Source organism: Salmo salar, chromosome 20 (genome assembly GCF_965601325.2).
Source record: "Salmo salar chromosome 20, fSalSal1, whole genome shotgun sequence".
Classification (NCBI taxonomy): domain Eukaryota; kingdom Metazoa; phylum Chordata; class Actinopteri; order Salmoniformes; family Salmonidae; genus Salmo; species Salmo salar.
In genome coordinates, this window is record NC_138310.1 from 26935396 (window position 1) to 26960172 (window position 24777).

At 45.7% G+C, this 24777-nt stretch overlaps 1 protein-coding gene across 1 annotated transcript in view; it reads left to right on the top strand.

Moving 5' to 3' along the window:
- Positions 1-24777, top strand: part of LOC106580347 (uncharacterized) — a 95234-nt gene that overhangs the window by 28457 nt on the left and 42000 nt on the right. Inside the window, 4 exon segments of the mRNA XM_045703139.2 lie at positions 16302-16465; positions 18978-19056; positions 19688-19766; positions 20222-20301. Coding sequence (XP_045559095.2) covers positions 16302-16465; positions 18978-19056; positions 19688-19766; positions 20222-20301 — 402 coding nt within the window.

Sequence of the window (24777 nt, forward strand, 5' to 3'; positions counted from 1 at the left end):
AAAGGCATTTAGCTCATCTGGTAGGCTCGTGTGACTGGGCAGCTCGCGTTTGGGTTTCCCTTTGTAGTCCGTAATAGTTTTCAAGCCCTGCCACATCCGACGAGCGTCAGAGCCGGTGTAGTAGGATTCGATCTTAAACCTGTATTGACGCTTTGCTTGTTTGATGGTTTGTCTGAGGGCATAGCGGGATTTCTTATAAGCGTACGGATTAGTCTCCCACTCCTTGAAAGCGGCAGCTCTAACCTTTAGCTCGATGTGGATGTTGCCTGTAATCCATGGCTTCTGGTTGGGATATGTACGTACAGTCACTGTGGGAACGACGTCACCGATGCACTTACTGATGAAGCCGATGACTGAGGTGGTGTATTCCTCAATGCCATTGGATGAATCCCGGAACATATTCCAGTCGGTGCTAGCAAAACAGTCCTGTAGTGTAGCATCCACATCATCTGACCACTGTATTGAGCAAGTCCATGGTACTACCTGCTTTAGTTTTTGCTTGGAAGCAGGAATCAGGAGGATGGAATTATGGTCAGATTTGCCAAATGGAGGGCGAGGGAGAGCTTTGTATGCATCTCTGTGTGTGGAGTAAAGGTGGTCTAGGATTTCCCCCCCCCCCCCCCCCCCCGGTTGCAAATGTGGTAAAAAATTTGGTAAAACTGATTTTAAGTTTGCCTGCATTAAAGTCCCCGGCCACTAGAAGCGCCACTTCTGGGTGAGCATTTTCTTTGCTGTTTAGGATAGGGGGCAGTATTTTCACAGCCGGATAAAAAACGTACCCGATTTTAATCTGGTTATTACTCCTGCCCAGAAACTAGAATATGCATATAATTATTTTATTTGGATAGGAAACACCCTAAAGTTTCTAAAACTGTTTGTATGATGTCTGTAAGTATAACAGAACTCATATGGCAGGCCAAAACCTGAGAAGATTCCATACAGGAAGTGCCTTCTCTGACCATTTCTTGGCCTTCTATAGCCTCTTTATCAAAAATAGAGGATCTCTGCTGTAACGTGACATGTTCTTAGGCTCTCAGAAGGCGCCAGAACGTTGAATGATGACTCTGCAGTCCCTGGGCGAAAAACAGTAGGGGTTTTGGAAAATGGTCGTTCTGAGAACAATGACACGGGCGAGCGCGTGCATGTGAAGACTACATTTTATATTTTCAGTGTTTGAACGAAAACAATGTCTCCCGGTCGGAATGTTATCGCTATTTTACGAGAAAAATTGACATGCTTCGAAGTACGGTAATGGAATATTTTGAATTTTGTCACGATACGTGCCGGTGCGTCACCCTTCGGATAGTGTCTTGAACGCAAGAACAAAACAGAGGATATTTGAACATAACTATGGATTATTTGGAACCAAAACAACATTTGTGGATGAAGTAGAAGTCCTGGGAGTGCATTCTGACGAACAGCAAAGGTAATCCAATTTTTCTTATAGTAAATCTGAGTTTGGTGGGTGTCAAAATAGCTAGCCCGTGATGGCGAGCTATCTACTCAGAATATTGCAAAATGTGCTTTTGCCGAAAAGCTATTTTAAAATTGGACACCGCGATTGCATAAAGGAGTTCTGTATCTATAATTCTTAAAATAATTTGTTTTTTTTGTGAACGTTTATCGTGAGTAATTTAGTAAATTCACCGGAAATTTTCGGTGGGTATGCTAGTTCTGAACGTCACATGCTAATGTAAAAAAAGCTGTTTTTTGATATAAATATGAACTTGATTGAACAAAACATGCATGTATTGTATAACATAATGTCTGCTAAATGATGTAAATGATGGATGTGCAGATGAGGATGTGAAAATAGAAATACTGGTGTGCAAAAGAGCAGAAAAAACAAATATGGGGATGAGGTAGGTAGTTGGTTGGATGGGCTATTTACAGATGGGCTGTGTAGAGCTGCAGCGATCGGTAAGCTGCTCTGACAGCCAATGCTTGAAGTTGGTGAGGGAGATACAAGTCTCCAACTTCAGTGGTTTTTGTCATTCGTTCCGGTCATTGGCATCAGAGAACTGGAAGGAAAGGCGGCCAAATTAGGTGTTGGGGGATGACCAGTGAAATATACTTGCTGGAGCGCGTGCTACAGGTGGGTGTTGCTATGGTGTCCAGTGAGCGGAGATAGGGTGGAGCTTTACCTAGCAAAGACTTATAGATCACCTGCAGCCAGTGGGTTTGGAGATGAATATGTAGCAAGGACCAGCCAACGAGAGCATATAGGTCGCAATGGTGGGTAGTATATGCGGCTTTGGTGACAAAACGGATGGCACTGTGATGGACTGCATCCAATTTGCCAAGTAGTGTTGTAGGCTATTTTGTAAATGTCATTGCCGAAGTCAAGGATTGGCAAGATAGTCAGTTTTACGAGGGTATGTTTGGCTGCATGAGTGAAGGAGGCTTTGTTGCGAAATAGGAAGCCGATTCTAGATTTGATTTTGGATTGGAGGTGCTTAATATGAGTCTGGAAGGAGAGTTTACAGGATAGCCAGACACCTAGGTATTTATAGTTGTCCACATATTCTAAGTCGGAACCGTCCAGAGTAGTAATGCTGGGCGGGCGGGCGCGGGCAGCGATCGGTTGAAGAGCATGCATTTAGTTTTACTAGCGTTTAAGAGCAGTTGGAGGCCACAGAAGGAGTGTTGTATGGCATTGAAGCTCGTTTGGAGGTTTGTTATTAACACAGTGTCCAAAGAAGGGCCAGATGTATACAGAATGGTGTCGTATGCGTAGAGGTGGATCAAAGAATCACTCGCAGCAAGAACGACATCATTGATATATACAAAGAAAAGAGTCGGCCCGAGAATTGAAACCTGTGGCACCCCCATAGACTGCCAGAGGTTCGGACAACAGGCCCTCCGATTTGACACACTGAACTCTGAGAAGTAGTTAGTGAACCAGGCGAGGCAGTCATTAGAGAAACCAAGGCTATTGAGTCTGCCGATAAGAATACGGTGATTGACAGAGTCGAAAGCCTTGGCCAGGTCGACGAATACGGCTGCACAGTACTGTTTTTTTATCGATGGTGGTTATGATATCGTTTAGGACCTTGAGCGGGGCTGAGGTGCACCCATGGCCAGCTCGGACAACCGGACTGCATAGCGGAGAAGGTACGGTGGGATTCGAGATGGTCGGTGATCTGTTTGTTCACTTGGCTTTCGAAGACTTTAGAAAGGCAGGGCAGGATGGATATAGGTCTGTAACAGTTTGGTTCTAGAGTGTCTCCCCCTTTGAGGAGGGGGATGACTGCAGCCACTTTCGTATGGAGAGGTTGAACAGACGAGTAAAAGAGGTTGCAACAATGGCGGCGGATAATTTTAGGAAGAGATGAGTTTGGTCTGTTTATAGTATGCATGTTGAAGGGGTGTGTCGTCTACCATCATTCACGTCCCACCATTCACTTCCTGAACTTCTCAAAAAATGAGTGAACCCTTACTCACCTCCTTTTGTTATAACATCTTTGGTCCGACAGACGATTACGTGAAACCCAGAATGCATTGTATGTCAACAAACATGGCTCCACACATAGCTGGAATTAGCTTAGCTCATCATAATCAGTACAACCTTCAAAAAAGTATTTTACACACATATTACATTCTTTGCAAGAATCGGAATGCATGATTTATCACCGGTACTTGAAAACATGTGAATAAAACAGTATATCAATAATTACCACACAACATTTTCTGATAGTGATTTATTGATACAAGTGCTGGCAGTCAATCGCGTAACCTCCCACTTAGTGTTGTTTATGTATGTAGCTAGTGAGCTAAGCTGTAGCGTTAGCAATGTCTTTCAAAAGGAGACGACTCTCAAATGTGGAAATTCTGTAGATTTTTGCATTGATGAGTATGAGGGGCTTGGGGTGTCCGGGTCCATGGTGATGACCATGCTGGCTCCTCATCTCAGCAAAGGACACACTTTGTATGTGGACAATTGTTACAGCAGTCCCACACTCTTCCAGCATCTGCTCTCCAACAGCACAGGGGCCTGTGGTACAGTCAGGTCAAACAGGAAGGGGATGCCTGCTTTCGGATGCAGGAAGATGCCGAGAGGGGAGGTGGAGTTCAAGGAGAACGGTCAACAGCTGGCAGTAAAGTGGCATGACAAACGAGACATCCATGTCCTCTCCACTGTCCATACAGCAACCATGTCGGCCACAGGGAAGGTGGACCACCTGACGGGAAAGAGGAAAATCAAACCAGACTGTGCTTGACTATAACCTCAAAATGGGGGCAGTGGATAAGGCGGACATGATAAACAGCTTTGTGGAATGCACTCGAAAACGACCCAGTGGTATAAGATATTTTTCCTGATTGAACCTGTCCTCAGTGGCCACATAGTTACTGAACAAGGTATTTTTTGTAATTTGACGTACAGTTCACATGCAAAACACATACAGAAACTATTAACGTAATAAGCCACTTACTTTGATAGAAACGCAGCCTGGATTTCAACCAGGGTGTCTGCACTGAGATGCTGTGCCTTAGACAGCTGCGCCTCTTGGGAGTCATAAAGGCCAGGGTAGCTTCAAAATACAACACAAGCTAATACTTCTTTGACGAAATTAGCATTGTTTTCCAGAGCTAATAGAAGAATGTAGCTAGCTACCTGAGCATTGAGAATGACACCATAAAGGTTATGAAATGAGTAACGTTACCTCGCGTGTCCGTGGTTATAAGGAATATACACATAAATATTATGCTACAGTACAAAAGACAACACGACATGCAGAAACTATAACGTAATAAGGCACTTACTTTGAAAGAAACGCACACATTTCCTAAGTTATTATTGGTAACGAAAACAGCTTTGACTGCGATGCAGGCAACAGAGTGAGTGTGTGTGTGTGTGTGTGTGTGTGTGTGTGTGTGTGTGTGTGTGTGTGTGTGTGTGGTGTGTGTGTGTGTGTGTGTGTGTGTGTGTGTGTGTGTGTGTGTGCGCAGGACAGGAGATGCGCAAAATGTCTGCAGACTTGAACTGCACAAAATGGGAAACTGTTTGGGGAATTATGTCCGGGTCAGAAATGTCAAATGTATTGTGCCGCAAAAGTAAAAATTACTACTTTTTTTATGTAAATGAATGAGGTGGTGGAACACAATTCAAACTGTTCTTAGAAAATAAAAAACTTGTTAAAAAATAATTTGAAATTGACAAATGGAAAACAGCCTATAACTAAAAACAGGCTGCGTGCCTTGGCTTGAGGGCAGCGCGGATTAAATGAACTGTTGCGTACCAATCACATTCTGGAATGCAGAGAACATTCTACCATCACGTGCATAAAAAAAACTCACGGAGGAGACCGTTAGAGATATTTGGAACTCACGCATGAAAGGGTTAAGTCCAAATCGGTCGTGCAGAGATTCAATTAGACGTGTGTCGTGAGGGTAACAACATGTTCCATATTTGGAGTAGGGCTACCCATCATGCTCCAAGTTGCTGTTATCAGGGATTTCAGAGAGGACATCAACAGGAGTCAAGAACCAGGCCTGCTTAGAAAGCTTGTGACATGGTGTACAATGATGTTCTGAACAATGATGAGGGGTCCTCTTTCTTTTGTGCCTGTCCACTCTAATGTAAATGCATTATGACAGCATTACAATGCTTGCTCTAAGCTGCATGTAGGTGTGAACTTCCCTCATGTGTTGTGCAATACTTTTAGGATCAGATATGGAGATGGAGGTCTGAAAACAATAGCAACAAAGAAATTGGAAACTGAGAACGTGGGGGTTTTGAATGGGAGGCAGAAAATGGATTCGGCTATTTCAGCCACACCCGTTGCTGACAGGTGTATAAAATCGAGTACACCGCCATGCAATCTCCATAGACAAACATTGGCAGTAGAATGGCCTTACTGAAGAGCTCAGTGACTTTCAGCGTGGCACCGTCATAGGATGCCACCTTTCCAACAAGTCAGTTTGTCAAATTTCTGCCCTACTAGAGCTGCCCCGATCAAATAAGTGCTGTTATTTTGAAGTGGAAACATCTAGGAGCAACAACGGCTCAGCCATGAAATGATAGGCCACACAAGCTCACAGAATGTGACCTCCGAGTGCTGAAGCGTTTAAATACTGTTTTTCCTCGGTTGCAACACTCACTACCGAGTTCCAAACTGTCTCTGGAAGCAACGTCAGCACAAGAACTGTTTGTCGGGAGCAGTTTCAGCATTACAATGCCCCCATGCACAAAGCAAGGTCCATACAGAAATGGTTTGTTGGGCGCTCGAGAGGCGCAGCGGTCTGAGGCACTGCATCGCAGCCGACCGCGACCGGGCAGTGTCGCAGCTGGCCTCAATCGAGAGACCCATGAGGTGGCACACAATTGGCCCAACATTGTCCGGGTTATGGGGGGGGTTTGGCCGGCTGGGATGTCCTTGTCCCATCGCGCTCTAGTGCTCCTTGTGGTGGCTGGGCGCATGCACGCTGACTTCGGTCGCCAGCTGTACGGTGTTTCCTCCGTCACTTTTTGGTGCGGCTGGCTTCCGGATTAAGCAAGCAGTGTGTCAAGAAACGGTGGGGTCGTGTTTCGGATGACGCATGACTCTCGACTTTCGCCTCTCCAGAGTCCGTACGGGAGTTGCAGCGATGGGAGAAGGCTGTAATTACCAATTGGATATCATGAAATTGGAGAGAAAAAAGGGTATAAACTACAAAATAAATAAATATAGAAATGTTTTGTCGATCGGTGAGGAAAAACTTGAATGGCCTGCACAGAGCCCTGACCTCAACCCCATCGAAAACCTTTGGGATGAATTGGAACGCCGAGCCAGGCCTAATCGCCCAACATCAGTGCCCGACCTCACTAATGCTCTTGTGGCTGAATGGAAGCAAGTCCCTGCAGCAATGTTCCAACATCTAATGGGGGGGACCAACTCCATATTAATGGCCATGATTTTGGAATGAGATGTTCGACGAGCAAGTGTCCACATACTTTTGGTCATTCATATATTGGAATACTTTTTAGTACGTACAGGCTTCCTAATTTTCACTGTCATTTAGGTTAGTATTGTGGAGTAACAATTTCCTTTTTTTTTCACAGCCAACTGTTTTAAAATCACTATTGGCCTCAATTGATTTAAATAGAGGTTTTTCTCCTCACCCATCTACACACAATGCCATAGTGAATGATCACATTTACATAATCATTCACACCCCTGAGTCAATACTTTGTAGAAGCACCATTGGCAGTGATTACAGTTGTGAGTTTTTCTGGGTAAGTCTGTGATATCTTTCCTCACCTGGATTATTATTTTCTAAATTCTTCAAGCTCTGTCAAATTGGTTGTTGACCATTGCTATACAACCATTTTCAGGTCTCGCCATAGATTTTAAAGTATATTTAAGTAAAAACTGGGCCACTCAGGAACATTCACTGTCCTCTTGGTAAGCAGCTCCTGTGTCAATTTGGCCTTGTGTTTAAGGTTACTGTCCTGCTGAAAGGTGAATTCATCTCCCAGTGTCTGGTGGAAAGCATACTGAACCCCTAGGATTTTCCCTGTGCTTAACACTATTCCCTTTCTTTTTTATCCTGAAAAGGTCTTGTCCTTAACAAGCATACCCATAACATGATGAAGCCACCACTATGCTTGAAATTATGGAGAGTGGTACCCAGTAATGTGTTGAATCGGATTTTCCCCAAACATAACACTTTGTATTCAGGACAATAATGTAATTGCTTTTCCACATTTTTTGCAATATTACTTTAGTGCCTTGTTGCAAACATGATGCATGTTTTGAATTGTTTTTATTCTTTACAGGCTTTCTTTTCACTCTGTCAATTAGTAAACGTAGTTACTCGACAATACTAACCTATCAGCCAGTAAACTCTATTTTAAAATCACCATTGGCCTGATGGTGAAACCCCTGTGTGGTTTCCTTCCTCTCAGGCAACTAAGTTAAAAGGCATCCTTCCTATCTTTGCAGTGACTGGGTGTATCGATACACCCTCCAAAGTGTAATTAATAACTTCACCATGCTCAAAGGGATATTCAAGGTTTTATTTTTACCCATAGGCGCCCTTCTTTGCGAGAAATTGGAAAACCTCCCTGGTCTTTGTCTGAAATCCACTGCTCAACTGAGGGACCTTACAATTATCTGTGTGTGGGGTATGCATGTGTGGGGTACAGAAACTAGGTAGTCATTAATAAAAAAAAAATGTAATCCACTTTGACATTATGGGGTATTAAATCCCAATTGAATCCATTTTAAATTGAGGCTGTAACAACATTTTGAGAAATTCAAGGGGTGTAAATACTTTCTGAAGGTACCGTATGGCAGGAGAAGGAAAGGAGGTGTAGACGGGGACACGTCCAGATGATTAGTAAGGGCTCCCTGTACCAATGTGCATTTTTCAAACTGAAAACTGTAGTGCACAGGTTAATAACTGTCACTTTGGTCAAACAAAAACAACACTGATGAAGAAAGGAGCGTTTCCTGAGCCGAGACACTATTCTCACAGTACTGAATGTTCTGTAGCCAGTATGTAGCTCTCTGCTGGACCGAGAGCACTCCGCTCTCCCGGGATGTTCTGTTCTGATCACCATGACACTGGTGGGAAAGGAAGGTGGAGTTTTAAGATCCAGGCAGTTAGGGGTTCATTAGGTGGTGCATTAGGAAACAGAGGAGGTGGGGTGGTTCTCACAGACAGAAGAGACGAGGGAGGAGGCCCGAGGGGGAAAAAAGGCAAGCAGGCGATCCTGTGACATTTGAACCCTTTTCATTTCCTCCATCAAATACACCAAAGTTATGAACAGAGCTGGGAGCCCTGTTTCACTGCCCATGGGAAACGTGTCAACTTACTTAATGTACTGTGGTTTAAACAAGCTTAACTTTTTAATAAGCAGCCTTTTAAAGTCATGCAGCCCCGTGTGAGTCACCTTCCTATAGACTAATGGCACATTTCCATGGAATTGAAACCTCAAACTTGTCCAAAAAGTAATGCGGCTGAAGTAGCCCAATCAATCACTGTCAATTATCGGGTGACTATGACGCACCAGGCCCTGCTCATAATGCCCACCAGCTGGGGACAGGCTCCTGAGGACACCACGGAATAAAGCACCAAGCCCACGTCCGTCTCTGCCGGTCTGTGGTGAAACACTACAGTAGGGAAAAGAAACCAGAGCAGCTACATACCAGTCCAAGCCTTAATATCACCACAACAACGGTACCACATAGTTAGTTACATTGTGTCACCTACTTATCTCCAGAATGAAGCCTTATAGCTAAGTCTCAGATTATGAGCTCAGGGGAGGACTGCTTCTCAAGGGTAGTCCTTGAGCAGTTTCAGCTTGCTTGTTACAAAGTTATAGTAAATATAGTGTCAAGGTTTAGTTGAAAAGTTGAGCACGAGTTATAGGCATGGCCAAGTGTCAGAAGTCATGTGGACCAGCCACTCAAAAGAGCGGCTTGGCAAGGGATACATGGAGATGTGGGTGTTGCAATCACATTCAGTTCAGTACAGTGCTGCTGTCTTGAACTCCGTGCCAACACACTTCTGGCCAGTGCAGTCCAGGTCTTAACCACAGAGGAAAATATATATTGCCATGCTCTGGTCACTCTCCCTGTAGGCCAGCGATGGGCAACTCCAGTCCTGAGGGGCCGGAGTGGTGTCACTTTTTCTCCATCCCTAGCAAACACAGCTCATTAAACTAACTGCATTCTAAACTCAAGATCATGATTAGTTGTGTCTGGTGTGTTAACTGGAGCAAAAGTGTGAAACCAATCAGGCCCCCAAGGACTGGAGTTGCCCATCCCTGCTGTAGGATGACAGACAGGCAGGCAGAGACAGTGTGTCTGCTATGTGTCAGGGCAGAGAAAGAACAGCCACCAGCCTCCCCAAGGTACCGAGCAACTTACAATCACGCGGGCTGAGCAACGTCCTGCTGCTACTCCACTCCAGTCTGTAGTTACTCTACATCACAGCCTACCTCTGGAAGGAATCCCACTCTCCTCCTCCTCCCTCCAGCCCGGTCTCAGAGCACAACAAACCCTCAGGCTGTGTTGTAACCTTTTGACTGACAGCGGGTGTGCGTCCGTATTGGTAAATGAAAAAGTATGTCTCAATTCCAGTTAAATTGTTTTTGTTCATTTGACGGGTATATCAAACGTATGGTTTGGGTAGGCATCCTGACGGGCATCCAGTAAGAGCTCAAGTGTTTACGGCTGAAAAAATATTCAAAACAAAGGATGAAAAGTGGGTGTTTGTGTGTATGATGGGGGGTGTAATAATTTCCAGAACAGGGGTTAGAGTGTAGCCAAAGCAACAGATTGGATCAGTGCCTCAGACTCCAGTGTGAGGCCCAGAGTTAGTTTGTCCTTATAAGGGCATAGCACACTCCTCAGAGCCGAGTCAGAGCGGATTACCAGCTGCCAATTAGGAAGCCAGCCTGGCACAAACCGAGAGAGAGACAGGAACAAACAGAGGTGAGCGTGATGGACTCAGTAGAGATACATTTTGTATATAACTGGAGGGTCTCAGGTGTTCTGCTGTCCAATATCATGTTATTTTCTTGGCATCCCACTACTAGCTAGCTGTTGGCTGTCAAAAGAGAACTGAAAGTCCATCAAAACAGACAGAGAAAACCTTCTGAACCATTCCCCAATGCCACTGGCAAACAACTTGAGTAATGCATACCACACCCATTTAAAATGGAAATATGACCATAGTACATAAGAGCCGTATTGCATATGAGATGGCTGAAAGACATTTGATTTCCTGCCTGGCCCCAGCCTGTAGCTTCCAAGGGGAAATAAAGGAGTTTAATATGCACTGAATAACCCAGGGCCAGATTACCCCTCACTATACTGTGCAGCCATTGTTTTCAGAGGGGTAACAGAGAGAAAGATAGGAGAGGAAGAGCGATGGAAGGGGGGTAGAGAAGGGATCCTCTTGATGCAGGGTCTGTTATGAGGAGTTCCATGTGTGGGCGGGCCCGGCTCCACAAGGAGGCAAAAGGGGGCCTAGCCCCCTCAGTTGAAACGTGTGCCCCCGTCAGTTTTGTTTTTATGTCCCTATATAAAAAAAGTAAAATGATTTAGTGACAGGTTGCCGCAATATCTGTCTATTCGCTGTGCTGTGTTAGCACAATGGACAGAGCGCGTCGCAGTGAGTGTATGGGGGCTGTGGAAAGCTACAGGGGTGGTTAGGTATCACTCCTTTGGGTTTCAATAAAAAGCGGGGGAAAAGTTATCTGTGGTAGGCTAAATTAATAACGTGATACGCCCTCTGCCTATAATATTTGATTTAGATTTATAAGGGCGGGGTCAAGCTTACTGTTGAAGTTGCTTCACTTAACTCTGCCTCACCTCTACAGAGTTTAGTTAGCTTCTTAGCTAGCTGTGAAGTGTTAGTGTTATTAGCCTTAGCCTATTTAGCTAGCTCGAAACACCTAATATGCCACGATATATATCAGAAATTGGCTTCGCCAAAGTACCCAAACAAATCCAGAAGGAGAGTGATGAGCAGCAGCATCAAATGACCAAGGCCGCCAGCAAATCCAGCAGCGACGATGCTGCGGAGCTCCAGCTAGTTCCGCTTGCAGAGCCTACCCACCCTTCCACAAGCATTGCCAGGATAATGGCTCCACAGCCCCCTCCAACTGTTCCTGACGATCTTGGAAAAGAGGAGCCAGCCCAGCTTAGCCTAGAATCCTACACTAGCCGCAGGTTCTCAGTCCAAAAACATGCATTTAATAGCAACTGGTTCATAGGAGAGTGGCTGCAATACTTGGTTACTGCAGATGCAGCATTTTCTTTCCCATGTCAAAAGTTATTTGTTGGGTCCGATGCTAATGCGGACAAGGCCTTCACCAAAGCTGGGTATTCTAACAGGATGAATTCAAATAAGAATGTGTTCTTAATTGACTAACCTGGTTAAATATTTTTATTTTTTTTGTGGTATACCTTGAAATAAGCAGAATTCAAAATAATTCCAATGCAAGAACACATGATGCCCCTGGGTATAGCTACATATTGGTATGTTCCATTATAGAAATACAGTGCCTTCATAAAGTATTCACACCTCTTGACTTTTTCCAAATTTTGTCGTGTTACAGCCTGAATTTAAAATGGATTCAATTGATATTTTGTGTCACTGATCTACACAAAATACCCCATAATGTCAAAGTGGAATTTGGGTTTTAGAATTATTTACAAATTAATTTAAAAAAAATGTAAAGCTGAAATGTATTGCGTCAGTAAAGAATTCAACCCCTTTATGTTAAGCCTAAATCAGTTCAGGAGTAAAAAAATTGCTTAAAAAGTCACATAAGTTGCATGGATTCCCTCTGTATGCAATAAAAAACACCAGGGAGGTTTTCCAATGCCTCACAAAGATGGGTAGATGGGTAAAAAAAAAAAAAAAAAACATAAAAAGCAGACACTGAATATCCCTTTTGAGCATGGTGCATATTAATTACACTTTGGAGGGTGTATCAATACACCCAGTCACTGCAAAGATAAAGGCATCCTTCCTGACTTAGTTGCAGGAGAGGAAAGAAACCACACAGGGGTTTCACCATGAGGCCAATGGTGATTTTAAAACAATTTAGAGTTTAATGGCTGTGATAGGAGAAAACTGAGGATGGAACAACAACATTGTAGTTACTTCACAATACTAACCTAATTGACAAAGTGAAAAGAAAGCCTGTAATGAATAAAAACAATTCAAAACATGCATCATGTTTGCAACAAGGCACTAAAGTAATATTGCAAAAAATGTGGAAAAGCAATTACATTATTGTCCTGAATACAAAGTGTTATGTTTGGGACAAATCCGATTCAACACATTACTGGGTACCACTCTCCATAATTTCAAGCATAGTGGTGGCTGCATCATTTTATGGGTATGCTTGTAATCATTAAGGACCATTCTTTTTCAGGATAAAAAGAAAGGGAATGGAGCTAAGCACAGAAAATCCTAGGGGTTCAGTATGCTTTCCACCAGACACTGGGAGATGAATTCACCTTTCAGCAGGACAGTAACCTTAAACACAAGGCCAAATTGACACAGGAGCTGCTTACCAAGAGGACAGTGAATGTTCCTGAGTGGCCCAGTTTTTACTTAAATATACTTTAAAATCTATGGCGAGACCTGAAAATGGTTGTATAGCAATGGTCAACAACCAATTTGACAGAGCTTGAAGAATTTAGAAAATAATAATCCAGGTGAGGAAAGATATCACAGACTTACCCAGAAAAACTCACAACTGTAATCACTGCCAATGGTGCTTCTACAAAGTATTGACTCAGGGGTGTGAATGCTTATGTAAATGTGATCATTCACTATGTCATTGTGTGTAGATGGGTGAGGGAAATAACCTCTATTTAATCCATTTTGAATTCTGGGTGTGGAATAAATCAAGGGGTATGAATAATTTCTCGAAGGCCAGTACAGTGGGCTGGCTCCCTGTATCGATTACACACCCCTAGGAGTCAAACGTGAAATAACTGTGTTTCTGTGTCTGGTTCTTTTTGTTATTTTGTGTTTTTCTTGGCAGACGCCCAAGTCAAAGGTATGTTTTATTTGCTCTATTACTCATTACTTTCCTGTCGTTGGCACAAGGTTTTCTTTTCCTTCTTCCCCCTTTTTCCAAATGGACAGATGGCGGGAAAGACGGTTACAGCTGCTGGCCTGCTGCCAACAGTCATTTTCTCGCCCTGCATGTCTGGACCTATCAGGTTGATGTTAGGTTAAATCCTGTGAATATATTGGCCAGTTGGAGACTCTTTGGAACCAACCTGATGCTGTTACTTGGTAACGTGCTGTCGGCATCGGGCAAAAGTCAGAGTCCTGATGATTACAAGTTATTGTTTCATCTTGTGATCTAAATGTCTGTGTGTGTTGTAAGGATTAGGGTAATTCATCTGGACAGCTGGTAATGCCAGCCAGACCACCGTCCATCTGCAGTCCGTCACATGCTCTGTTCATGGGCTGAAGAAAGTTTTTATGGCGTTCTTCCTCTTGATCAACAGAAATGAATGTGATTGACTCCCTCCCACACAGGCAGCATGTGATGGAGTATTTGGTGTGCTTAATTTGTGCTATAGTTGTAGCCTAGCTCTCACCTGTTTTCACTGGTTTGTCTCTCCGGCTCCAGGCGCTCTCTGTTATCTGAAAAATGAATAAATAAATCTCTAAATTATTCAAAGTACAACACTAAATCCTAGTTAAGAACTTGGCAGCATATTGGGATATGTAATAAAATGATAGCATTTACGCAGCAAAAAGCTCATTGTGCATAAAGGGACCACCCTGTGTGTGTCTGTGTGGTGGGTGTGAGAGAGACACTGCGTGGAAGTGAACACGTGCATTTTCATTTCCTCCTCTCCCGCCTGCGCCCTCGACCCTGTCCTACTCTGGACATGCTTCCAGCCCATGTATCACCTGTGTGAGCCTGTCTGTCTGTCCCAGTCCCTGGCTGTGTGTGTTGCTGATTGCCCTCCACACCTCTCTCCACTCCTGAGTCAGCAGGAATGACCTGGCCTTTCCAACCCTGCTCTTGTCTGCCCAGTTTTAGGCATAATTACTCTCTCTTTTTCCTTAATTTCTCTCCTGTCATCCTATCCCACCATTAACTACTGTTTTTTTTTGTTGACTCTCCTTCATTCATATCTTCTCTTTTTCCTCACTCTCACACTCACTCACTCACTCTCACACACACACATTTTCTCCTCAGTCAGATCAGACTGGTGCCCCCTTGAGCAAGAGGCGCTTAGCTCTGTGTTTGACCAAACCGCAGAGGCCTCAAACCCAGTGACCCTGTGCCTTCCCCATGAGTAGTACTGTACCTTCTGGTTCCTCCTTTACCAGTTACAGGGGCTGTTCAGGGTGGCTTGTTTAATCCCCAGTTTACAACTCCTGCTACCCCTCACACTCCTACTGTAAGTGAGGGGGCCATTGGCACACTTATGACGTGCCTGGGCCATGTGGGCTGCTCCAGGAAAGTGTTGTCTCCCAATGCAGTCTGTCTGCCAGACGAGATGGGGCTCTTCATCCCTGCGTGTGTTGACAGGTTGCTGTTGTCTGCTGGAGTAGAGTTCTGCTGCCTGTCCCACCTGACAGGAGACTGCTTTCTCTCCATTCTCCCATACTCTTTGTGCTGCTGTCACTGACATTTTAAAGCACCTGGTTTACACAAATTCTGTGTGCTGCCTGCAGACACACACCACACACACATACACGCACACACACTTTTCATCCTGCCTCTGTCTAATAAAACACCTTTAACTGATGAAGCCACTTGAGGATGTGTAAAGGCTCCGTGCTTTGGGATGAGAGCTCTAAGTAGCCACTTCATTGGCGGTCTCAGTCAACCACCATCCACAGCACCCATGGAACTGCTCCATAGCAGAGAGAAGCTACATACCCATAGATGTGAATGTCTATGGGATAGTACCTGGGGCTCAGAGAGAGCTAGAGAGCTGGGCTATCGGTTTACAGTCAGCCGGGCCCAGCCTCTCTCCTAGAGCCCATTAGCTCAGCAGCAGCTGGGACGCTGTCTGTTTCTCATTGTCCGCTCCATGCTCAGGTGGTCCTCACTCTGTGCTTTATTGACGTTAAATGACTTTTCGCCAAACTATAAAACCTCCCATAAGCCCTGCTGACCCCATGACCCCACCACATTATGGATGCTAAGCCATGACCCAGCAGCAACAGCAATACAAACCTGCCTGGCTCTCACAGACTAATATACAACTAACACTTCCTACTGCTCACTCTCCATGTTGAACTTCCTTTGATTATTTAACAAAGCAAGGGAAAGTCGCACACTGAGCACTCATAAAAGAAGGATTACGTTTAACTCTGATCTATGACTGATCAGAGATCAGGCATAACATTTTCAAGATGCTGGGGATTCTGCTCTTTGTGTTCCGCGGGGCAGGGTGGCCATAAATCTGCTCTCTCGTCTGAACGCACGTCTTAAGAGGGCCAGATGGGGCTACCGTGCGAGGCAGGCCGGAGAGAAGAGGGGAGAGCCTGTTTCCCATGGAGAGGCTGGGGTGAGCATGGAGCCATTCCAGAGGTGCTTTGACTGCACTGCCACAGTTGTTTGACTTTACAGGGCAGAGGAAGGCCAAAAGGCTCCAGCAGCACAGCACAGCCAGACTGGCTAATTACCACTCTGGAAATAGAGCATGACCCACCGTTTTCATGTTGTCTGTTACAAACTTTTGTGTGGGTGGGTGTTCTTAAATGGTGGTGGAAGAGGTTGCGTGCCTTGGCAGCTCTCTTAGATGTGTGTGTTCCAATGTGCTCTCCATTTGCTGACCCTCCCGCTCTTTCCCTCTGTGTGTGTGCAGCTGGATGGGACGATGGACCTGGATGAGCGACGGCTGATCCGTTCAGCCATCAGAGAGCTGAGGAGGAGGGAGATGGAGGACATGGAGGCAGCCCTGGCCAGAAAACGCTTCCGGCCAACAAATCTCAGCCAGAACGACAACAAAGAGAACCAACTCGCACATAGGTGAGCCTCCTGAATCTGAATATAAACAAACACACACGCATACCTATTACAGATTGTACCAGTCCAGGTGAGCTGCCTGGAGACTGAGACAACAATGCACACAAACCCATATAAAGCATTCCCTCTCCTTCTGGGGCGGCAGGTAGCCTAATGGTTAGAGCATTGGACTTGTACCCGAAAGGTTGCAAGATCGAATCCCCGAGCTGGCAAGGTACAAATCTGTCATTCTGCCCCTGAACAAGGCAGTTTAACCCACTGTTCATAGGCCATAATTGAAAATAAGAATTTGTTCATAACTGACTTGCCTAGTTAAATTACCGTAATTTCCGGACTATAAGCCGCAACTTTTTTCCCACGCTTTGAACCTCGCGGCTTAAACAATGACGCGGCTAATATATGGATTTTTCCCGCTTTCAATTTTTTTTTCTAAAAAAAAAACACGTTCTGTGACGTGCTCTGTTTTTTGGCGGCATGAAGCTTTCATTAGACCAATGAAATTGCCGAACGGGTTAAGGTCAAACAACTTTTTTGTTTACTGTTTAGATTAAATCGAGCGCTCTCAAACTTGCCATCATTCTGATTACGGTAGTCATTTTGTCACCCTCATCATGGCAAAGACACGGAGAAATGCATATGATGCAGCTTTCAAGTTGAAGGCGATTGATCTGGCTGTTGGAAAAGGAAATAGAGCTGCTGCACGGGAGCTTGGTCTTAATGAGTCGATGATAAGACGTTGGAAACAGCAGTGTGAGGAATTGACTCAGTGCAAAAAGACAACTAAAGCTTACTGCTAATTTTTTATTTTTTGTTACAAGCCGTGTTTCGTTAAAGCCTATTTATTTTTGTTACAAGCCGTGTTTCGTTAAAGCCTATTTATTTTTATTTCAAGCCGTGTTTCGTTAAAGCCTGTGTAAAGTTCATTTGTTTCAATGTACCGGTAGGCACCTGCGGCTTATAGACATGTGCGGCTTATTTATGTTCAAAATAATAATTTGTAAAAAATTCAGTGGGTGCGGCTTATATTCAGGTGCGCTCAATAGTCCGGAAATTACGGTAAGGTAAAATAAAAAATTAAATAAAAAATAATTCTCCAGGGAGGCCTTCTGGGAATTTGGGCCACGACACTGCAGATCGGGAAAAACCATAGTAGAGGCGGGAGGTGGAAGAACTCATTTTCTATTTTTCGTTATGCAAATACACACCTGTGTAGGCATAACATTTAATGATAAATGGTATGTATTCTCATACATTTATTCATACCTCTAATTTGATATCCCTAACAGTATCGCTGGCATAGCCTACAGACGAAAGCACACCCATTCTATTAGGCAACTGGAAGCCATATCCTGGAGGTAAAGACGTCAATGCAGTCGTTTGCGTGCATTTTATTTATTTGTATTTCATTAGTCGTTATTGACCAGTTACAGCAGACTTTAGTGTTTTACTAGTTCGGTGATTTGCAACCACCAGGACCCGCCACGCAGCCGCAGCAGACCGACGAAAACTGATGACTTTGCCTTAACACCACCTCCGCTTCCTGTCTGTTTATTACACCAGTTTGTTTTTATTAGAATCCAATTAGGAACAGGGTTAACAGGCTAACATCCTTTTGTGTGCCCATCATCATCATTGTAGTTTTGATTTGTTTTCTTTGGGCAGTAATGGTAGTGAGTGTGTTGAGGCTGGAGCGTCTAGGCCAAGCCCTGTGGGCGGCTTACTGCTCCTCTCTGCTAATTAATGACTGGCTTTTACTGCAGCAGCTTTACTGCAGCCAGCCAGGGCTCCAGTCGACAGCTGCTCCTAGCTGACTCCTGTTCTGGGCTGCACTTCAGACCTCCCAGATCCCCAACATGAGGACAATGGCCCTAAGCTCCTACATTTCTACTCCTACTGGATCACATTAGGAACAATGACTGTTAAATTAGTTATATTTGCTGTGGTAGTTGGATTACTTGGGTAACAAAAATAACAGGACATGCTCCTTTAAAGCTGGTGGAATATGTGTATAAACCACATGTGCACGCACGCACGGGCGCGCACACACACACACAAACAAAAGCCTTCTGAAAGCAACGTTATTCTTTACTACTCACTGCTGGAATGTAAAATATATTCTCTTCCAACTTCCACACGTCCTCCAATCCCAATAAGGCGAGGCGAGGGGGAAAGAGAGGCAGATAGATATACAAGGATGGAGAGGAGGAAGAACAAGTCTTTGCCAGGCTGTGTGCTTCTCTCCTTTACGTGTTTCTCATGCTGGGGAATCTCTTTTTCCGAAGCATGACATTTTTTTCCCGGCCAAGAAAAACTGTCTGGCATCTTGGGTTACTCCACCGCCTGCCCGTCACACGCTATAGTTCTGAGTGGAGCAGTGAGGCCCACAACACTGCATGATGTCTCCCAATGTGGATTACACTGCCCCTCGGGCAACCCTAACATGTGCAGGGTCAAGCATCACCAACTATCATATAAGCAGCACTCTGATGTGTCAATGTGTGTTTCTGTATCTCAGGTCAGAATTGGGGGGCTCCCTAGACGTGCTCTCTGTGAAACTACAAGCCATCCAGGACATTGAGGAGCTGACTGGACTGGTGAGGGAGTGGATGTGCACCACACACACTACTTGTGAATTTACTGTTAGACATCATCAATACTAATATTTCACAAGCCTCCTATAGGCCATAGACACGCCTCCCATAGGCCATAGACACGCCTCCCATAGGCCATAGACACGCCTCCTATAGGCCATAGACACGCCTCCTATAGGCCATAGACACGCCTCCCATAGGCCATAGACACGCCTCCCATAGGCCATAGACAAACCTCCATAGGCCATAGACAAACCTCCATAGGCCATAGACAAACCTCCATAGGCCATAGACACGCCTCCCATAGGCCATAGACACGCCTCCCATAGGCCATAGACACGCCTCCCATAGGCCATAGACACGCCTCTATAGGCCATAGACACGCCTCCATAGGCCATAGACACGCCTCCCATAGGCCATAGACAGGCCTCCATAGGCCATAGACACGCCTCCCATAGGCCATAGACACGCCTCCATAGGCACACACTTTCCTAGACTAGTGACTAGGTGGTTACATTACTAGTCAGCCTGTCTTTCTCATCCGTTTCTGCATCTCTATATGTCCTTCGGAGTTTGTCATGAACGGTTCTGAGCATCACTGTCCCTGTTTTGTAATGGCTGTCCTGTCTGTCAGCTGCGCGGGGCCAATGAGTATGAGGAGAGGAAACTGATCAGAGCTGCCATCCGCCGCCTCCGAGACGAGGAGCAGCAGGGTGAGTACAGAGGAGGTGGTGGAGGTAGAAAGCACACCATGTAGATCCTGGACAGATCCCAGGTGTTCTAGGTGGGACCCAGTTTCAGGGGTGAGGCAGCGCTTCTCTACCTCTGACGTGTGTGAATCTGTACAGCACTCATGGGCAGCGGTGCAGATCCTTCCTGTGATGGTGGTGCAGTTTGCTGTGCATTCCTGCCATTCCTTGCTTCTGTCTGGTCTGTATGAGGCCCCCAGCACACACACACCCTTCCTCCAGGGGGCAGGTACACAGCACTCCCCTGCTGCCTGATGAGAATATTTGATAGGTTTGGATCCTCTTCCCCCTTATCAATACTCAGTCATCACCAGAGTAACCACACAGGCCTCCTTGTCTCACTCTGTGCTCAAGTTTTATGGCTGTAGCTGAGGTGTGTGTGTTGTGTGTAACCAGTTGCTTGTTGGTGTGTGTTTCAGGTACATGGGAGAAAGGGAGGACCACCGGCCGATGTCTGGAGTCTGAGGGCCTGGAGCTCCAAAGCAGCCTGGGAGCAGGGGTGAGTACAGAGATGGAGTTGGGGGAGGGAGGGGGAGAAAGAGAGGGAGGTAGTAGAGCAGGGGTGAGTACAGAGATGGAGTTGGGGGAGGGAGGGGGAGAAAGAGAGGGAGGTGGTAGAGCAGGGATGAGTACAGAGAGGGAGGTGGGGGAGAAAGAGAGGGAGGTGGTAGAGCAGGGGTGAGTACAGAGATGGAGTTGGGGGAGGGAGGGGGAGAAAGAGAGGGAGGTAGTAGAGCAGGGGTGAGTACAGAGATGGAGGGAGGGGGAGGGGGAGAGGGAGGTGGTAGAGCAGGGATGAGTACAGAGAGGGAGGTGGGGGAGGGAGGGGGAGAAAGAGAGGGAGGTGGTAGAGCAGGGATGAGTACAGAGAGGGAGGTGGGGGAGGGAGGGGGAGAAAGAGAGGGAGGTGGTAGAGCAGGGATGAGTACAGAGAGGGAGGTGGGGGAGGGAGGGAGGGGGAGAAAGAGAGGGAGGTGGTAGAGCAGGGGTGAGTACAGAGAGGGAGGTGGGGGAGGGAGGGGGAGAAAGAGAGGGAGGTGGTAGAGCAGGGATGAGTACAGAGAGGGAGGTGGGGGAGGGAGGGGGAGAAAGAGAGGGAGGTGGTAGAGCAGGGATGAGTACAGAGAGGGAGGTGGGGGAGGGAGGGGGAGAAAGAGAGGGAGGTAGTAGAGCAGGGGTGAGTACAGAGAGGGAGGTGGGGGAGGGAGGGGGAGAAAGAGAGGGAGGTAGTAGCGCAGGGGTGAGTACAGAGATGGAGGGAGGGGGAGAAAGAGAGGGAGGTGGTAGAGCAGGGGTGAGTACAGAGAGGGAGGTGGGGGGAGGGAGGGGGGAGAAAGAGAGGGAGGTGGTAGAGCAGGGGTGAGTACAGAGAGGGAGGTGGGGGAGGGAGGGGTTAAAGAGAGGGAGGTGGTAGAGCAGGGGTGAGTACAGAGAGGGAGGTGGGGGAGCAGGGAAGTACAGCGAGGGAGGTGGGGAGCAGAGAAGTACAGCGAGGGATGCTGGCCCATGTTTACTCCAATGCTTCCCACAGTTGGCTGGATGTCCTTATTTAACCTGTCTCATCCCCTTCATCTACACTGATTGAAGTGGATTTAACAAGTGACATCAATAAGGGATCATAGCATTCAGTATGTAATGGAAAGAGCAGGTGTTCCTAATGATTTGTACACTCAGTGTATATTTGCAGGGAACTGGGACTATTGCGGTTTTGTGCTGCCACAATGAAGAATGCAGAAAACAACAACACCCAGGCATGTGACTGTCAGACCATGTCCCAAACACATTGTCTGTGTCATTTGAGACAGACACACACACACACACACACACACACACACACACACACACACACACATACGTGCTTACGCCACAGTGGCTGCCATGACACAAGGAATGTATTTTCATTCTTTAAACTCCATTCATTTCTGGCTAAGTAGACACAGAGAGGAAATTTACTCTGGTGTTTTGTGAAGGCAGTAAATCCTTGGTAATATGAACACCCTGCGAGCCAGGCCTGTCATTTTTACACACTACTATTTACCCAGGCTGTCACTCTCCACACTCTTATGTCAGTCACACTGAAGGGAAATGAAAACGTTTGATTATGTGTGGGAACCAGAGCTTTGACCTGTGTGTGTGTTTGTCTGTTTCTGGCTGTGTCGGAGAATGGAAGAGAAAAGCAATGTAGTCTCTCTCCAATTCAATCCCCCCCCCCCCCCCCTTGCTTTCTCTCTCCTTTCAGAGGCTTGGGGCTTTGCATGTCAGAAGCCCTTTAAAAATGTGGTCAGGAGAGCCCCCCTTGTGGTCAGTGAAGTGAACTACTGTATTCACAACCGTAATACTTCAAAATGAAATCATATATTTTATCCTGTGAAAGCATTGCAGGTTGCCTGATGAGCTTAATGTGTTGGTAATGCTGAGAGACATCTCTGTTAAACAACAACATAGTCTCTAAGAGCAGCTCACCTGGGGCCAGATGCTATCTTATTGTTACTTGATCAGTTTGTCTGCACTCACCCCGCACTCCAAAAGACAGCATCCCTATTGGGAAAACAGTTTTTTCTTATTGTATGCCGTCATTCCTGTAGGAATTGGGTTGGTGATGGGGGTTAGGCTACATGCTCAGCCGGTGTCCTGTATACAGTTACTATGACAGAACAATGCTTAACGGTCTAGTACCTGCGGCGGCAGGTAGTCTAGCGGTAAGATAGGCGAGCCAGCAACCGAAGGTTCGAATCCTGGGTCCGATGGGAAAGATCTGTCAGGAAGTGAGCAGGCAACCGGAGGGTTGCTGCTATCAAATCCTGGGTGTCATTGCCTGCCACTGTGCCCTTGAGCAAGGCACTTAACCCCCCACAACAGCTCCCCCATCCCAGTGTGGCAGCCCCCCCGCACTTCTCCATTAAAAAAACAGTATATGTCTTTCGGAGGGGTTGGGTTAAAAGGGGAAGTCAAGTTTCGGTTGGACCTTGTGGGCATTTGACCAATAAAGTGATCTTAATTAGAAGTCCTGTGTTGGTTCATAACAAAATGCTTTAAGGTCAGTTAATGGCTTAGGTCACCTTTTGTTTCTTCATAAACTGTATTTCCTTAATCTGGTTTTGTTTGTCATAGATGTTGGCACCAAACACTGACTAGTATTGTGTTAGACTATGTAATTGTAAGCGGCTGGAGGGAATAGTTCAGCCCACACATCTAGCAGATGAGAATTAGTGGCTGGCACCATCTATAAAGGTTGTATGCAGTACTATGTATGTGCCTGTTCTTGTTCTTGACTGTGTCTGTAGTTGATCAAATACAATTTTATTTGTCACATACACGTGTTTCGCAGATGTTATTGCGTGTGTAGCGAAATGCTTGTGTTTCTAGCTCCAACAGTGCAGTAATATCTAACAATACACACAATCTAAGGTAAAGGAATGGAATTAAGAATATATAAATATTTGGAAGAGCAATGTCAGAGTAGCATAGTCTAAGATACAGTAGAATAGTATAGAATACAGTATATACATATGAGATGAGTAATGCAAAATATGTAAACATTGTGTGACTAGTGTTCCAGTTATTAAAGTGACCAGTGTGTCCCATATGCATTGTATATTTGAGCCAATGTCTGAGCTCAGTGTGTGCGTGTGTTTCTTTGAGTCTGTATGTTTGGATTCTGGCGTTCTAGACTACGGTTAAAAGGATTGTAATATCCCATAACTCCTTTTAAGTAAATTAGGAAGAATTCTAAACAATGGGACCAGCGATGCTAGTTAGCAATGGTGCTGGTACTATGAATCTGAAAAGCTTCCTCATGAAATGAATAGCTTATCCTTACCTGGGTATCTTCAACTGAGGTTCTAGACAGGAAGTAGCAATAGCATTTTTGGGGTTGTGGGGCACACTGCCTGCTTCCTCTCAGGTGGAGGGGCTGTTCTGGCCTTCATGCTGGGGCTACAGGTGGGGTGAATGGGAGGGGAGAGGGTGAGGTAATGGGGGCAGACGGACACCGCCAGCCCACCAGCTGTGCTCCAGCAGTCTGTCTTCAGTCAGTCTGCTCCCTCTGTAATGGGTCCGTGGCCAACAACAACAACCGCAGCCACCAGCAGCAGGGCTCCTTCCACACATCACAGGAGTGGATCTCTTTGAGCTTGTGCTTGATTGTCCTGGGGCAGATGGAGGCCCCAGATAATAGTCTATAATTGAGACACGTGCACACACACAGGGAGTAGAGGTCTATGGCAGCCAACTACAGACAACTGAGTGTAGCAAGCAGCTGCTGACACATACACCGAGTGTACAAAGCATTAGGAACACCTTCCTAATATTGAGTTGCACCCCCTTTTGCCTTCAGAATAGCCTCAATTCATCGAGGCATAGACTATCCAAGGTGTCAAAAGCGTCCCATAGGAATGCTGGCCCATGTTGACTCCAATGCTTCTCACAGTTGGGTCAAGTTGTCTGGATGTCCTTTGGGTGGTGGAACATTCTTAATACACACGGGAAACTGTTGAGTGTGAAAAACCCAGCAGCTTTGCGGTTCTTGACACACTCACACCGGTGCGCCCGGCACCTACTACCATACCCTGTTCAAAGGCACTTAAATCTTTAGTCTTGCCCATTCACCCTCTGAATGGCAAACATTCTCAATTGTCTCAAGGTTTATAAATCCTTCTTTAACCTGGCTCCTCCCCTTAATCTACAGTGGATTTAACAAGAGACATCAATAAGGGATCATAGCTTTCACCTGGATTCACCATACTACGTGTATGTCAAATCAATGCAGTATTATCTCTTCTATCTCACATTCAAATGAGAAATAGGTATACACACGTCTAACTGTGGTGGGAGTTTTTGTGTATTTATCCTAGCTGTTGTTGCATGCTCTGTTTTTTTTGCCAGACACCAGTGGGCCTGCTAGTGGTTATTGATTACTATGCTTATAATGAACGTGCTTAAATTGAGAGGGGATAGCTGAGGTAAAAGTTTCCTT